Source organism: Phalacrocorax carbo, chromosome 3 (genome assembly GCF_963921805.1).
Source record: "Phalacrocorax carbo chromosome 3, bPhaCar2.1, whole genome shotgun sequence".
In the NCBI taxonomy this organism is placed as follows: domain Eukaryota; kingdom Metazoa; phylum Chordata; class Aves; order Suliformes; family Phalacrocoracidae; genus Phalacrocorax; species Phalacrocorax carbo.
In genome coordinates this window covers 27,468,202-27,485,307 of record NC_087515.1, presented here as the reverse complement: position 1 = coordinate 27,485,307, position 17,106 = coordinate 27,468,202, and the positions used below count along the sequence as shown (strand labels likewise).

At 40.1% G+C, this 17,106-nt stretch overlaps 2 protein-coding genes across 6 annotated transcripts in view; one reads left to right on the top strand and one right to left on the bottom strand.

The window, feature by feature from the left end:
• Positions 1 to 10,542, bottom strand: part of SPATA17 (spermatogenesis associated 17) — a 95,421-nt gene extending 84,879 nt beyond the window's left edge. Inside the window, exons 1-3 of one of the 2 annotated variants that reach the window (XM_064446270.1) lie at positions 10,417 to 10,542; positions 3,853 to 3,942; positions 1,688 to 1,769 (exon numbers count right to left, since the gene is read on the bottom strand). In XM_064446270.1, coding sequence (XP_064302340.1) covers positions 1,688 to 1,696 — 9 coding nt within the window. In that variant the 5' untranslated portion in view covers positions 1,697 to 1,769; positions 3,853 to 3,942; positions 10,417 to 10,542. Of the gene's footprint in view, positions 1 to 1,687; positions 1,770 to 3,852; positions 3,943 to 9,876; positions 9,959 to 10,416 lie in introns of those variants that run through there. The other variant, XM_064446269.1, reaches the window with a different exon arrangement.
• The window catches only part of GPATCH2 (G-patch domain containing 2), a 127,080-nt gene continuing 119,909 nt past the window's right edge, over positions 9,936 to 17,106 (top strand). For 3 of the 4 annotated variants that reach the window (XM_064446265.1, XM_064446267.1, XM_064446268.1), the window contains exon 1: positions 9,936 to 10,449. In XM_064446265.1, coding sequence (XP_064302335.1) covers positions 10,394 to 10,449 — 56 coding nt within the window. In that variant the 5' untranslated portion in view covers positions 9,936 to 10,393. Of the gene's footprint in view, positions 10,450 to 11,301; positions 11,667 to 13,304; positions 13,375 to 17,106 lie in introns of those variants that run through there. The other variant, XM_064446266.1, reaches the window with a different exon arrangement.

The window sequence follows — 17,106 nt, the reverse complement described above, 5'->3', positions numbered from 1 at the left end:
TTGCATCTTATCTGGGCACCACTGTTTTTACAGCCTTTATTTACAAAAATCAGTCTCTGAAGTGACATAATTCTGTTTAAAATAGGAAACTGATCACTATCTACAAAGAAATTAGCATTTGGCCATGGGATCACCAAAAGATTGCTCCTTACAATTTGGGGGAATTAAAAAATGTGTAAAATGGCCACCATCAGATGTTTGTCCTGCTTAAGGCCTCTTAAAGACCCAATGGCCAGATACCAAAACCTGACATGGTTCTTATTCTCATCTTGAAATACACAGAAACACATAAATCACCTTGTTTCTGAAGTGAAATTCACTGCTCTACAATGTTCTAACTGTGAAAAAATGTAAAACTTGAGGGGACTTCATGAGATGACTTCACCTAAAACATTACCTAAAGCATATCTAAGCCATCCATGATAAACATCTGTCTAACCTGCTCTTAAAAACCTGCAGCAGAGTGAGTTCCTCAACATCTTTTGGCAGTTGTATCAACGTTTCACATGAAGTTGATTTATTCCTTCCCTTTTCCCAGTGGCTGCACAGATCCTTTCTTTTCATTAAAATAATGTAACATACATTAACATCACCATATTTCTCTTCTTCTACAGAAGCTTTTCTAGATCAAAAAAAAAGCTTCCCTAAACTCAGGGACAATATTCAGCTGAAGTCCCGCTTTTTTTTTAAAAGCAGAACCCAATCTAACCATGCATCTATGTGTCCTGTATTCAAAAAATTAGTGTTTTAAAAGGTAGGCTGAAAACCGTAGCCTGAAAGGATGACTCATATTTTATTACTTAAGCCAGGTAAGCTGGAGGCGATAAAACCTATAATTAGATTACTGATAGACTTGGGGGAAAACAGTCAAGATTCTAGGCACACAAGCTCTTCTACTTGAAAACATAGTTTAGTAAGAGGTGTGGACTTTAGCCTGTACTATATGACTTATTATGGTTCAGGATTTTTTTGCTTTTTCTTGACTTGTCTGTTTGGACTGAAACACAATTTAACAAAATGAATTAAGAATAAATGACTAACAAGTTTAAATCTTTTGCAAAGTATTAACATAAATTGATAAATTAGTGAAGTACACTACATATTAAAAACTTGATTGCTTTATGTTAAAGGCAAATTAGTTTCTTCTTAATCTCCTAAACCTGTTAAGAGAGGCTTTAGCTTGTGTACTATCATACATTTTTGCTATCTTCAAGTCCGTCAGGGGAATTAGATTGACTGTGATCTCCTGTGTGCCTTAAGGCAAAACCTCAAATACTTCAAGGTTCATTAAGTAAGAAATTTAAACCACTAAAACATAGAACAGCGATGTATAGACACATTGGCTTATTTTATTTTCATAATTAAAAGTTCTGCCAGGAAAAAAAGCATCTTGAAAAGCTCCAATCCTGCAATTAGCGTCGTGCGGCCAGGCTTCTGCATGAGCAGATCTCACTGCTGGTTTGGGGGCTAATACTCCAGAGCTGCAAACACTTAAATACTGACTTAACTTGACCATTATGAGTAGCCTTACTGAAATTAATGGTGCTTTTCACGATAGTCAAGTTAAGTATGTGTCTGTCTCTATAAAGGATCATGTTTCAGCTTTTTAATTTCAAGACGAGTGAATTAATTACCTCATATGTATTCTATAAATAACCAAACAAAATTTTTAAAACTTGTTTTTTACCTCCACCATTTTTCTGAAGTACCTTCGACTTTGATAACCTCTCCACCACTTCTGTATAAAAATCGCCGTTTTGTTCAGGTATCTGAAATTATATATAACAACAAACTAATGATTATTCTGAGACTTTACAATACTACTTTATTTGTACCTAATATTAAAAATGACGTATAGTGTATTATCCATACTTATTCCAAACAGATGGCTACTGCAAGCATGCTTTATACATATGTATGTATGCATACATACATGTGCACACACACACACACTCATAAACCAATATATACATACAAACATACTTTGCTTTTGGAAAAAATGGGTTACTGCAAACTTATCTATATACTACTTCAATTATCATTACAAAAGTTTAATGAAATAGCATTACAAATGTAGTCTGCATGAGAGATGATTGTGTTTTCATGGGGGGTTTTAACCAGCATATCTGACCAGTTCAGAATTTTTTCAGGCACATGCAACATTTTCACAGCTTTGCAGTTTTTAAGTATTCGACAAAACCAACAGATATCTGGAATTTTTAGACTACTTTTTCACTCTTATAAAATTATACCTAGCTTAACTATAAGTAAATTTTTATTCTGCCCTTATTATATATACTTTATTATTTTACTAAAAATTCCATAATCTCGCATAAATTTTGCAGAAAAAAAAAAGTAGTCATTACTTTGGGACTGCCTACAAAAAGCTATGTGGGGAGCATTCATACCACCTAACTATGGACATCAAATTTAGAAGCTATGCAGTACAGCTAGACTCACTCAGTGGAGGCAGCCTTATTCAGCAGGTAATTCAAAGGACCTAAATATGAGGGTAATTCAGAACACTGGCTATACTGAGCCTGTGCTCCTAAGTCAGACACCACATCCATCTTTGGAAAGAGAACACTGAGCAGAATCACTCTGAACAGTTGCAGAGAAAATCCTCTTCACTTAGCTGATTTAGTTCTTACATGCTCGTTACAATAACGTTGTTCTTACGTTGGTCATTACTAAATACAAAGGTACATTTGGAAGAATATTTTCCTCCAGAATAGATTGGCAAAGATGCTGGGGCATTCAATTTCTTCTGCAGCACGCTGTTGTCACTCATGTGCTGGAAACAGAGGGGCACTAACCAATCCTCTGTCTTTGTAGAGGCTTTTGATATTGATGGCATAGCTGATATTCCTTCGAGGGCTGAGATACCATTTTTGTTTGCCTGCCAAACACTTGCATGTGATGGCAGCATCCTCTGACAACACACTTGAACCAGCCCTGTTAAAAAGATTACCACTGCTTTTTTTAACAAGTGTACATAAAGGCTGTAGCCTATTTTTTTGTGAGGGAAATACTGGCTATTAAGTGATTAATGTTATTTAACCTAATAATTCTTCAGGTTTGATCCAGTATGTCTGCATGATACAAAATTACTTGCTACAGGCAAGAGGTCAAACTAGAAGATGGAACAATCCCTATCCGTCAGAGCCTCAATTTTTATGAAGATACAGAAATTCAAGCATATGAGTTTGACCAACTGGGCTTATGATCATAAAAATGGAGAACAGCCTCCTGGGAGAAGTGACCAACCATAGTGTTTCAAAAAAATTTATATCAATGTCGATATGGCATTTTACAGAACAAAGTAATTGTACATGATCTCTTGCTTTATAAATAGAGAAAAATTATGTAAAGAAAGACTTTATTTTTAAATGACCTTGTCAAATCCAGCAATAGAACTTAATTTTCTAGAGTAAGACTCCAGTTACCATACACTCCCTAGGCAATTTTTCTGTAATGTTCACAATAAGAGAGATAAGAAAACTCTCTGCAAACAGCATATCTGAGGGACATCTCTTTTTTTCCAATCATTCCAAGATTTCTTAAACAATACTGTGTATCTGTTCTGAAGGTGAATTATTTCCATGGTACTTATTCATCATGCCATTTTATTTTTGTGTTGTTCTGAAAATCAAAAATTATTATTTCTTACAGTGGCACAGCATATATTTAATTCTATTTAAAAGCAGAATAATGGTTTGTTTTTTGATTGGTTTCTTTTTTTTTCCAAAAAGCTCCCATTTCATTAAAATCAAGTAATACCATGAGAAATCAAGAAATACCATGAAAAAAATCAAGATTGAAATACAAATTAAAATAGGCTTAATATACTACCTCAGATGGGCTCGAACCCTGCATCCTCGAAACCAGCTCTGGATTATGACAGCAGCTTTGTACTCTATTTTTATGTCTTCATATACAGATCTGAAAATATGAAGAGTAGTAATACCTGTCAGCATGGTAATTTAATACCAAAGGAGAAAAATTATTCTAAATATGTCTTACTGTTGCAGTTTGTGATCTTTTTCACCAGGGTTTTCACTCTTTAAATCTACATAGTTCAATAATAGTGCAGAATAATATAATCTACATTAGTTGCATATTACGAAGATAACAAAGAGAGAGAGTATGACAGCTTGTAGGTTGTAGATTATAAGGTCTGGGAGGGTGTACTTCTTATTCCCATACAATTCTGAATAACCATGTCAGCATGTCACGGACTTCTTCCATTTTAGGTGAAATACATGGATAATGCTTTAATGATAATTAGGCCCGAACTATAACAAAAAGCCTTTAGCTATGTTTAAAATTGTATATCTGCATGAATATTAAATAAATTAACTGTGGTCAATATTATAGTGATAAATATAAATTGAATTAATAAGAAGCATATACTAAGGGTGAGGTCTAGTTCAAATACATTTTTTTGTGACCAATAAATAAAATATTTTGTATTACCTGAACTGTGATAGCATCAATAACGGTGACAGATACACTCTTTGAATATTAGCTGATTTTATATGGTGAAAGTAGAGGATTTAGACCTTTTAGTGAGTTTCTTAAGAAGGAATTTAAAGAAGAGAAATATGAAGAAGACGACGTGACTGAAGGAAAGTGAGACACAAATGTAAGTTAAAACTACTATGAGTTAGAACAATGAAAGCATAGGAAAGAAACTAGATGTGGAAATTTCCAAAGTTTAGAAGGCCTGGAATGTCAGGATACAAAATCTTAGTGTGGCTTAAAAGGAAGTTGGGAATTGGAAACAAATGGTGTTAGTAATTTGGATAGATTCCGAAGGGATGATCATGGGAATCTTTTACATGGAATTATAGTAGTCAGTGCAACAGCTTACTGAGTCTTGACAAAACTTTGCACAACAGGAATTCAAAGGTATGGATTTTGGAGAAAATGTAGAAATGAAACTGGCAGCATATTGGCATGTGCTGCAGACAGGCAAGGAGGGGAAAAAAGGAAACAAAAGATTTAGAAAATATGCTAGGGTTGCAGCATTGATTAATATAGATGCTAGAGGAACTAATGAAAAAGGGTGGATACAGAGAAAGACGAAGAATTTGCTTTTAAGTTACATGAGTAGAACGAGAACCTGGTGAGGCAACTGAAGATGCAACATAGATGCAGGTGGAGAATTGAAACTTCAAGTTGATTTTCAAGAAATATTAGCTGGTAAAGCTTTGTGTCAAACGACATAATACAAGGAAAAGGCATGTGCACAAGTGGGAAAGAAGCACAAGTAAAAGGACCCCATCAGAAAGTCAGAACATAATTCCAAAAGACAGTCCTTGCTTGCCCTCTTTCTCTGACTGTCTATTAGGGGAATGGTCTTTGTGACAAGGCTAAAAGTCATGTAAGGAAAACCATGAATCTAAAAGAGATTAAAGAAATACATGAATCTAGAACAGACTTTTCAGAGAGTTCAGGAAGAAATCGTTACTATGGTGAGTTTCAATCCTGAGGGGTAGAACCCAGTTATGAGATCACCTCTAGATTTTACTTTTTTGTTTCAAAACGTCAACAACTGTCAAGCCTTTGAACTTAAAATTATATTTTCATTTTCATGGATTTTTCACTATCCCATTTTTATTAGGAACATATTTACCAAATAGTTTAATTGGTCACATCTGCCACAACAGAACAGTTAGGTTACTATTAGTTAGTTGTCTTAACTAGTTGATATTAGGTAGTTCTCCTAACAAAGTGTTGTGTCAATATTAATTGCCTCAGTAAACACCAACAAGATTAATCTGATAAATTAGGATTATCCTTCTTATATTTCCTGAAAAACGAAACACAGAGTTACTGCCAGAGACCAAGCAGCATTAGCTCCATTCATTTTATATCATCTGGTGCATAATGTGCTCTCAAATCACATTAAGTGGGCACAAATTTTCATTGTCATCTGACATGCATCAGACCTGTCCAGTACCTGGAAACTGTGGAAGTCACACTTTTTTTACCTAAGACCACAAAATAAGTCCAAAGCAAAGATGGCATTTATGCTAGAGAGCTTCCCAGTTCCTTTCTTGTGCAGCTTCCTAGACTTCATAGGAAGCAGACACCTCCAGAATACTTCTACCTAGAAGTAAACGATTTTGATTAGACACTCAAGCTCAGCATCTGACATATCGATGTTACAGTAAATAAAATTAGGTTCTGGAATAAGTGATAAAATTGTTTAACACTTGAAATAAAAGAATGCACTAACAGATCTTTTATATTCTAGTGATTAACCTGACAGGATATTTCTCAAGGTGCAGGATTATGGCATTTTTGCATTGTGCCATCATTGGGCAAGTCCCTCCCTAGAAAGGTGCTTTCCCTAAAAATACACAGTCTGTTTAGGAGACCTCATACCTCTGACATAAAGAGAGTTCTGCATAAAGCATGGCAGGAACTTTATTAAGATCAGGTAAACCTGTCTAACCACAAGCAACAGGCAAGATACTACAGTCATCAACCTGCCGTAATTTTTAATGAAACAGGTATAGAGCCCTAAAACAGCAAATGCATTTTGAAAGATAAAGAAAGTTTTCTAATTTGGAGGTTTACGTTAAGGCACTTCAATTACTGTGTTCTTCCTGCAGCAGTAATTGCTAGCAAGAGTACTGTATTGGGTTTGCGTGGCAAGGTTTTGCTAGCGGGGCCTGCTACAGGGGTGGTTTCTGTCAGAAGCTGCTAGAAGCTTCCCCCATGTCCGACAGAGCCAGTGCCAGCCGGCTCCAAGTCAGACCCAAGTAAAGACCATGGTGAGGCAGGCTGTCCCCCTGCAGCCCATGGAGGTCCACAGTGGAACAGATATCCACTTGCAGCCTGTGGAGGACCCCACACTGGAGCCAGTGGATGCCCAAAGGAGGCTGTGACACTGTGGGAAGCCTGGCAGGACTTGTAGACCCATGGAGAGAGGAGCTCATGCTGGAGCAGGTTTGCTGGCAGGAATTGTGACCCCATAGGGACCCGCAGTGGAGCAGTTTGTTCCTAAAGGACTGCACCCCATGGAAAGGACCCATGCTGCACAGTTTGTGAACTACAGCCCATAGGAAGGACTCATGTTGAAGTTCATGGAGGACTGTCTGCCACGAGAGGGACCCCAGGCTGGAGCAGGGGAAGAGTGTGAGGAGTCCTCCCCCTGAGGAGGAAGGAGCAGCAGAGACAACATGTGATGAACTGATCGCAACTCCCATTCCCCATCCCCCTCGCTGCTGGAGGGCAGGAGGCAGGGAAAATCATGAGTGAAGTTGAGCCTAGGAAGATGGGACGGGTGGGGGAAAGATGTTTTAAGATTTAGGTTTTATTTCTCATTATCCTGCTCTGATTTGATTTGCAATAAATAAAATCAATTTCCCCAAGGTTGTTTTGCCCATGACAGTAATTGGTGAGGGATCTCTCCCTGTCTTTATCTTGACCCACGAGCTTTTTGTTATACTTTTTCTCCCTTGTCCAGTTGATGGGGGGGAGTGATAGAGCTGCTTTAGTGGGTACCTGGTGTCCAGCCATGGTCAACCCATCACAAGTACTTAGTTTTCACCAGAGTTGCTTTAAGTCAAGCTGCTCTGGAGGGTCTGTGTGCTCTAGGTCCACAACAGAATTCTGCTTTTAGGTCTTGATAGATAGGTTGAGAAAGAAATATTTTTATTTTGTCTTAAAGGGTGTTTGACACACATAGAACTAAATCCTTCAAGTCTTACCCTTGGAGGTATTCGCAAACAGGGCAACTTATACAAAAAAAAAAGTAAATACTTGTTAATCTATACTCTTCTGCACCTTCTGATGCTTCAGATCAACTCAGATTTTCTGGGGAATCTGGTATTTCATTGCAGAATACTGACTTTATAGAGTAGGTTACTGCTTTTTTTACAGTATCATGTATTTTTATCTGAATGCCCTCAAATTATTCGTGGATGAGTGACTGCACAGATGACACTGACTCATGTGTTCATGGCATCACAGATTTGGCTCTATTACATTATGTAGGTAAAGCATAGTTCTGAAAGGGAAATTAAAGCTGTTGTCTGACTTAAAAATACAAATGCTTCAAAAATACTTCAAAGACCACTGCATATTTGACACACTTTGGCTCAAAACTTACTTGTTATTAATTTAAATAAGGATCTACCAAAACCTCAAACTAAGATATTCTGATTTGTTTAGGATTTTACTGACAGCTGTGTTGAAGTAGTCCAAGATTTTCACCCTAAAGAACAAAGATCAGATTACTGATCAGCCCTTCAGTTGCTGAGCTGGACTGTTTAAAGCCTCTCATTTAAATTCTCAGTTGAAAATCTGAATTTCAAGAAGCTGACGGATTATAGCTTATTCTTAAAAGGGAAACAATTCATTTTTTGAAAGCTCTGCCAAAAAAACAAATCCCCAAACATCAAGCATGCTGCCCTCCAATGGATTTCCACGTCTGGCTCAGCTTGCTCTTTCTAACCTGAAAGCTGTGAAATACAAGCATAGCCTTCTGTATCTGATGCTCATTTAGTGAACTGCTGTGTGTACAACCACAACAGTACAAGCTAAAGTTCAGGGAAAGAACAGGAAAACACAACTCTATATGCAGGCAGGACCTGAATTTGGTGCAGCTTTTTGTGATGTTCGGGAGCTTTATTATTCATGCTAATAATGTTGTAATTAGATTCTAAACTAAATGATTAATTAATTAGTATAAAAAAGCCCTACCACTACGCTAAATATGCTTTTTTAAAAAAAAAATGTTTGAGCATTAGGATTACACATACAGCAGCAGCGACAATACAGTTGAATAAAAGGGTTTACAGGACAAATCTATGCAATATTAAAATAGGTCTTAAAACATTTCGTTTCCTAAAATCTGATCTGGTGAAAGTTGGCCACCACCATCTTAGCAGTCGGAAAACTGGGCAGCACAAACTGTCCCATCTGGCAAAGAGAAGGGTAACAGGTGATCTGATCGATCAGCCTGCTGCTCTCAGCGTGGGATGTGTGGATCTTCAAGAAAATAAACATCTCCTTAACTTAGCAGAAAAATACAATGTCCCAGGTAATGGAAACTCAAGCTGCATAAACAAATTTAGAAACGAAGGTAAGTTTTAAATATTGCGGGTAATAAATATCAACTAGCTCAGAAGCTTGGGGGTTCTCTGTCAGTTAACTAAAAGGAAAAAAAAAAAAAAAAAGGTACTTTTCAACAGGATAAACTAAACGTCCACTAAAAGTTACAGATTTGAGCCACGACAACAGGAGCTCACGGCTTGCGTGCCACTCCATGGGGTCAGTATGAGCAAGCCTCTGGGGAGAGCGGCGCCGCCGGAGAGCGGGCGGGGAGGCAGGCTCCCGGGGCGGGACGGGGAGAGGCAGGCTCCCGGGGCGGGACGGGGCGGGACGGGGCGAGGCAGGCTCCCGGGGCGGGACGGGGCGAGGCAGGCTCCCGGGGCGGGACGGGGAGAGGCAGGCGCCCTGGGCGGGACGGGGCGGGACGGGGAGAGGCAGGCGCCCTGGGCGGGATGGGGGACCGAGCTCGCGAGGCTCAGCGCCCATCGGGAGTTTCCAGAGACTCCTTTCCCCTCAAAATAAGCAGTGGGCGGGGGATGAGCGGCACACCGACTGTTTTTAGTGCATAAACGGATCCCTTGAAGAAGCTGAGCTGCTGCCATCGGGTCTTCCTAGATCACTCTGGCAATATCTGGGGGCAGGAGGGAAGGGGAAGAGGATGCTGTCGGAAAGGGTTTTAACGCTAAACCTTTACCAGCGGGAGGGCCACCATCTCGTTGCGGGGGAAGACTGGGGGCTGCCTGCCCCGCCATCCCACCCCAGCATGAGAAGGTGCCTCCCGCCACACCACCCGCACGACGCGGTTACCTGTTCCTACGGAAATACTCCTCCCGCAGCCCCGAGAGCCTCGCCTGAAGCCGGGCCAGGGCAGCCATCCTCCCTCCCCGCTTCCCGCCCTCCCGACGCCGCCACCATGGCAACGGGGCCGTACCACTCCGCTCGGGTGCGGGGTGGCCTCCCCACAGCAGCCCTGCCGGCAGGCAACGGCGAGGCACCGGCGGCAGCAGCAGCCCCATGGAGCGGGACCGGAACAGAAGCAGGGACACGGCGGAGGGCGCGGAAGGGGACGCGGCGGCCCTGCGCAGCGACCCGAAGAGAGGGGGAAGAGACAAGATGGTCGCGCCCAGCTTCCTCCCGGTGCCGCAGCTGCTTCCGGGCTCTCATCATGGGGGACTGAGGAGCCGCGCCGGCCGCCCGCGCCCTCCCCTCCCGCCCGCGCCCGCCAGCCCCCCGCGCCGCCGCCCCTGCCCCGGCCCTCCTTGGCACAGTCTCTGCGAAGCGGCGCCAGCCTCCCCGGGGAGCGGCCGGGGGAGGCGCCGGGTTCATGTTCCGGGTCGCTGAGCCTACCCCGACCCGAGCTCAGGCGACGAGGAAGAGCTGGTAAGCCCGGGCCCAGCAGGCGCGGCGGGCCGGGGGGCGCCGGGGCGCCCGCCCGAGGGTGGGAGGGGACACACGGCTCCGCCGCCCCCTGCCCTCTCCCGGAGGCGGTGCCGGTCTTTGGGGGAGGGGATGGGAAACACCGTCTCCGTGCGGCGTCTTGGGGTCTTGGAAGCGCGGGGGTGAGCGCTGCCCCCGCCCCCCCCGTCCCGGCCTGCCCTCCCCTCTGCTGCCGGCTGGGTGCGGGGAGAGATGTCGGTGCTCTTCTCTCCGAGGGGTTGGAGGCCCGGCAGGTGCCACCGGCACGTCTCAACGGCTCGCCGCCTTTGTAAGCGAGCAGGGGGCTGTGGGAAGAAACTTCTCCTTGTTGCTCGAAAAAGGACAGCAGGCAAACGATAAATCAACACTTTTGTCACAAGCTCGTTCAGTGTTTTGGTGCGTTTTTGGGTTTTTCTAATTGTGGTAGATCCTCTAAGGCCTAAACCCTTTGCAGTGTGTGCTGCAGAGATAACCAGTCGGTGTGGTTGCTGCTCTGAAGCTTTGTTGTTGTTGTTGTTGTTGCGAACCAAGAATCAACAAGTGCAGCTGGAGCCAGCGAGCAGGGAAAGTATGGGTAGTTCTACTGCAATGTAGTGCACAGACTTACGGTTTTATGTAATTCCATATAGTAGCATAGTGACCCCAAGGGCCATATTGTTTTTATTGTAGAACTGTGAAGAGGGGAAACTGAGTAACAGAATAGAAATAGGGAAAAGTGATTTTTGTTAAGAGCCTGTGGAGGTATAAAGAGTGGTTGTGGAGAGACTTGATGGAAGGAAGATGTCCTAACCAACCAGTTGGGAAGCCTTTCATTTCCTTTGTGAAGTGTTAGGTATCTTGTGGTATGTTAGGCAACTGATGTGTATTCACTTCTTGTTCATTTCACTTTTATTAAAGGAAGTAGAGAAGAGGTGGTGGGGTTTTGTTTGTGTGTGGTTTTCTTTTTCTTGAATGTTGATAATTTGAGGCCTTGGGGCTATGTTATGTATACAGACACCTGCTGATACAGTTCCCAGATCTGAAATAGATTTTTGTGTTTTGTTTTTCTTTGGTTTTTTTTTTTTTTTTTTTTTTCTGGGGATGAGGAAGACAAGGAAGAGAAGGGCTTAGCATTTAGTTTTCTTACATAGGAAACTTCATTGCTCCTCCACTTCTGTGGATACCACCACTTTTTTGTTCCTGTAGGTATTTTCATGGCTTCTTTACATTTTTCTAAATGAGAAAGTCTCAAAGAGGGATTTTATTTGCCCAGAAGATATATCTTTGCTAGAAGAAGTTTGCTGGTATTGCTAGTCATGTGAATTTCCGTGGTGTAAATGTAACTTGGTGTAATTCAGAACATTTCAGTGAATGGGTTATGCTCTGGTGGTAGAAGTATTTTTATTTCAGTATTAATGCTGCATATAGTAGAAACACTGCCTAAGACATTCCAAACTTGTATCTGTACTCTGGGAAAGTTTTCATTACATACTTAACCTGTCACTTGTCTTTACATTTTCTTTACATTTACATTTACATCTTTACATTTACTTACTATTTTGTGTCCACATAAAGTAATTTAGTTCCAGAGGGTTTAAAAATAGAGTTCAGCAACACAGGCTGTGGGAATGTGGCATATTCTTATGTAATTGTCATCAGACAGTAATGACTTTGCTTGTGCAAATACACTACCCAGAGGAATTCAGTACAGAGAGAATTATTGAGATCTTATCTATAGGACTGTTAGTTTAGCAGTTCTGAAGGAAGATCTATTAAAAATTTGACTACTCGTCAGAGCCATGGTCTTTTCTTATCCTTGTAAGCTATTTTAGAAGCTCTCCATTAAAGGAAACCCATTTGAGTGAAATGCAGAAAAATTTTTTTTTATGTCATCTGCTTGATGTAGAAAATCAAGAACTTGTGCTTTCTAAAAATATTAAGACTCTAAAGAAGTGAATAGACTCTGAACAGCCACAGAGCAAGTGTGTTCACATTGGGTGGTAAACCTCTTCTGAAGCTTAATGCTTTTCATTTATATTGTGAATACATGTGAAAATTTAGGAATCGTTTGCATTTTGGGTACTGGACACTGATTCTTTTGATAATGACTTTGGTGCTATAATGTATTACCATTGTACGATAGCTTATGTGATTCTCTACCTTGACAATTAATTAATGAAGTCATACTTCTGAAAAGGGCAAGCATATCAGTGAATGGCAGCAGTGGGATTGCAAGAATTGCTACCTCTCATGATAAATTTCTCCAAATCTTATTTCTGGCTGACAAATTCATTTGTGTTAGCACCTTATTAAATGCAGTTCATGTCAGCATCTTTCTGACTGTATACTATTGCTCTGTACTGGACACTTTCTCACTGTTAAATATGGGTAGAGTTGATAGCATTTGTTGTTGTGCCTTCTGAGATAAACAGCAGTTGTAGGAAAATCAGATGTTCTTATTGCAAGTTTGGCCCTAATTTTTGGGGGCAACAGTGATTTAATCAGCTAAAATTCCATCATTCCTCAAATACTAATAACTTCTTCCTGCATGCAACAAGTGTTAGGGAATTCAAAAACTTATCTAAAGAAGTTTCAGTTTCTCAAATACAGAGTTGGGACCTAGAATTAATGTGTAGTACATGATTGGGGGAATAAAATGTTGCTAGTAATGGTATACAAATAAACGTATGGGAGCTGAAATTTGATATAAAAAAAATTCATAGATATTTACAGCAAGTGTAGTAACTATGTCTTTAATTGTAGAACAATGACTTTGATAAATTTTCATTTGTTTTTAAACTCTCCCTATACTTTTATTGTTTTGTGAAACTGATTTATAGACACACATAACTGACTGCAAAAAAGGAGAGTTGGCATACCTTGAAGATGAGAAATAGCCTGGGATTTCAGGTTTGTTCTTCCCTTTTCAGATATAGATGTGCTCCAGCGTAGTATCCTGACTTGTCTCGAGTCCTTAATTCTTGTAGCTGTTCACACTATCTTATATGAAACTCAGAATAGTTATGTTTTCTGAAATTTAATTTCTGTAAGTTTCTGTTCTGACACTGTTACATTTTTAAATTTTATAATATGACAATTACATTTGTATTAAGTTTCTTTGGTCTGCATGTCAGATATACTCTGAATGTGTTGCCTGTGTGTTGGCTCTTAATCTTTACAGGAAGCACTGGGCAGGACCCTCTGAAGTGGAGGAGTACGGGGATTCTCTGTAGCTCGATAGGCAGCTGTTATACCCTGCAGCAATGGTTGGTATGGGGTAGAGTGCGTTTTCATTGTTGTGTAGTTTTCCGTACCTGGTGTCCAGAAGACAGTGCCTAAGGACATAAATGGGTGTGGACATGCAACTGGATGCTTTGTATCCTCCTTTTGGTGATGGCCATTTGATGACAGCGAGTTTAAATAACCTAGGCACAACGTCTGTCTCTGATGTATACCATAAGCTTCTCCATAACACAGGTTTATCAGTTATCCCCTCAACTACTGTAGTATCTTGCTAGCTATTTAGTATTTTCAACTAAGTAGTGTTGCTCTGTTTTGCTTTCCCCTTTGTGTATCCCAAGAACCATGACAGTTCTCTTTTTGTGAATCTGTTAAATCCAAATTTCAGTCACTTTCATCGATAAAGGAGAGGTCTTCAACACTATGTTTCTAAGGCTTTGTGAAAATAACTTCTGAGGTGGAGAAATGGCTTTCAAACTTACAGTGTGAGTACAGCTGTTACAAGACATCAGAGAACCTGTATGGGAAAAGGTTGTAGAAAGTCAGGTTTTATAATCCTGGTGTTCAAGGAACTACTTGATTTTTTTTTTTCCCCTTGTGCTCTTACAAGCACCCACAAGGCAGGTTGTGAAGGCAGCAAAAATCATGGTTCTTGCAGAATTGATGAGACACAGATGCAGTGTAACTTTAGCTGCAATAAACCCTATATATATTTAACAGGAGAAGATATAGAATTAGAAAGTAAATGTAAATGGCTGTCAGTTTAGTAAAAGATATTGCCTTTCCTTACAAGTTGTGCAACAAAATGAGCTTTCCTGTCAGTGTGTGTTTGTTAAATATTTTGTGAACAGTCAAAACTCTACATTGTTACATGCTTTAGCAGGGTAGTGAACAGAAATGATACTTGATTTTCACTGAAAAAGCAAGTGCCTATTATTTCTGTTAGGAGTTTCAGTATGAATATTAATGCTGAACACAAGCTGCGTGAACTGTTTTGGAGTAGGTGAAAGCAGTTACACTGTTTCCTGCAACAGTACTTTTATGTGCTGCTCTGGTAAGGGTTAGAGAGGAACTGGGTCAGCCTTTGGTGAACTATGCTAGAATTGCTTTAGATAAATGTAAAGGTCAGTGTAGGCAAACTAGATTTTCTTATAGTAAAGTAGAATCTTCTCCTAGTAAAGACATTACAGTTTATTGCTAGCTGTGGGCTGTTGCTGTAACAGCATTTTTATAGCCTTATGTGAGTCATACTAAGCTATGGCTCAACTTAATATTTTATGTACCTCAATATGTTATTCTACATTCCTTATTATAACCTTTGAAATTTCTCACCTTACTGAATGCAATTGATACTAACTGGTGATGTCTTTAATATTTCTTGTAGTTATTTTTCAACCTATCTCAAATGCACACATTTTTGTTACAGTAACATCTGCAGTGATGATTAAAATTGCCTCATAGGTTTGGAATACAAGCTTGACAGCTGGCTGTGAGCAATGGTCAAAGTTGCAAAACTGAGTTTGATAAAAAATGCTGTAATAGCATTATCTATACTTGTTCTACCTAGTTGTTGTTGCCATTTTTTTTCTTCAATTATAGCAAGAGAAGTGAGAGCTCCAATAAAATTAATCAAAAGAGATGTCTTCGGTTTTCAGGAGGAGTTTCAATGTGGACCACTGGCATGTTGAATGTGCAATGTGAATAAAAAGCTGCAGTAATGCGTGTATTGTATCCTCAGTCTATTACAGAGGAGTTTCCAGTGTCCCAAATAGATCAAGTAATTCTCATAATCATCCTGAGGAAACGTGTTGTAGTAATTATAATATTAATTTGTCTGATCTGTCCAAGAAGTAATGTGGTTAGGATACAATTATATTATATATGAGATCATGGCTATAATTTTTAGGGTAAACAAGGTTGGCACCCTGTACAGATCTTAGTTCAGGAGTTGCAAGAGACCTGATATTCAGTAGAGAAGATTAATTGCAGAAGTGCATAAGATTCAAAATTGTAGTCTGATGGAAAGTAAGTACCTTACTGCTCAGGGCCTTTTAAGAATCATGTTATCCCTTTACTTCAAAAACATTTAAGTGTGTTCCCTCCTCTTGAGTTGCAGATGGTGCCAGATCAAAAGATGAATTGACAGTATTTTGGGGGAATTCAAGGCAAGTTTAGATCAGATGTATAAATCCAAGCTGGTTATATTGTGTTTGATCTTGAAGTATTTCACAGAACTAACACAACTTTACCACCATACTTATGCCATTATCTGGAGTAAATTGGTATGTCCACTTTAGGAGTGACATTGATTTTAGTGATATGGTTATCCATATGGATTAGGGGTACTGAATTGGATTGAAATTAATCCTGGACTGTGGTGTAAGACATTAGTGTCCCTGTCTTTTCTTTCCCTTTTACTTTGTGCTGCAGGGCGGGTAGCAGAATGGGCTGCAAGAGAGTATATATGCTAGTTCATATTCTGGCATGTTAGCAGAAGCCTGTTTGTTTTTAAAGCTGAATGTAGGTATAAGCCTACTAGTTCAGTTTTTGGTGCACCTCTACTTCTGCCAGTTTGCTATTAATGTGAAAGCCTATGACAGAAGGGCTGGGCAGGCAGCTGGATGGGCGTTGATGTCTCAGATTAACACAAATAATGTACTGGAATTTGAGTCTTATAGCTCCTGTATATTAGTGCAGAAGCATTAGAAAGCCCCTTAAATCTCAAGGGCATCTCACTTCTGATATGCGCATCTGCGAGGACAGCTGTCTTCATGGGTGTTTAACAATAAGGCTAAAGGGGCTAGTGCCCTCCCCATTGTGCAGTTATAGCTACTAAGAAAAGTGGGTTAATATATCTGTTTAAGCATCATGCATAGAAACCTTGTACAAATATACCTGGCCTTGCCTCTACTGGTGTCTGAAATTCCTACTGCAGAAGCAAAAAACCAAGCAAAAATCAGGCAACCCCCCCTGCCACACCCCTCCCCCCCCAAATCCCTCCACAGTAATTGAAACTTTGAAAACTGAAAGAATGTTTTAAATCATTTGGATGCTACATGTCTCTTGAAGTAAATTCTAGGTTAATTGGCTTCCACTTTTCTCTTTCACTCTGAATTTTCAAAAAATTGTTGCTTCATTTGAATGCTTTTCCTACTGTATTGCTTCTCTTGCTTCTGAGAACTATTTTTGTGTGATTTTTGGAGGTTTTTATTCTTGTGAACCAAATGGATAAAGAAGGGTAACATTCTTCCAGAGCTGTCTCACCCCTTAGAAGATATGACGATTCTGCTCTGCTAAGGGCCAAAGTAAATGTTAAGAGGGAGTAATAGGACTAGAGATTACAGCAGGATAGAAAAGAGGTATGATAAATAAATGCTAGTGACAGTAGTTTCAGGAATTCAA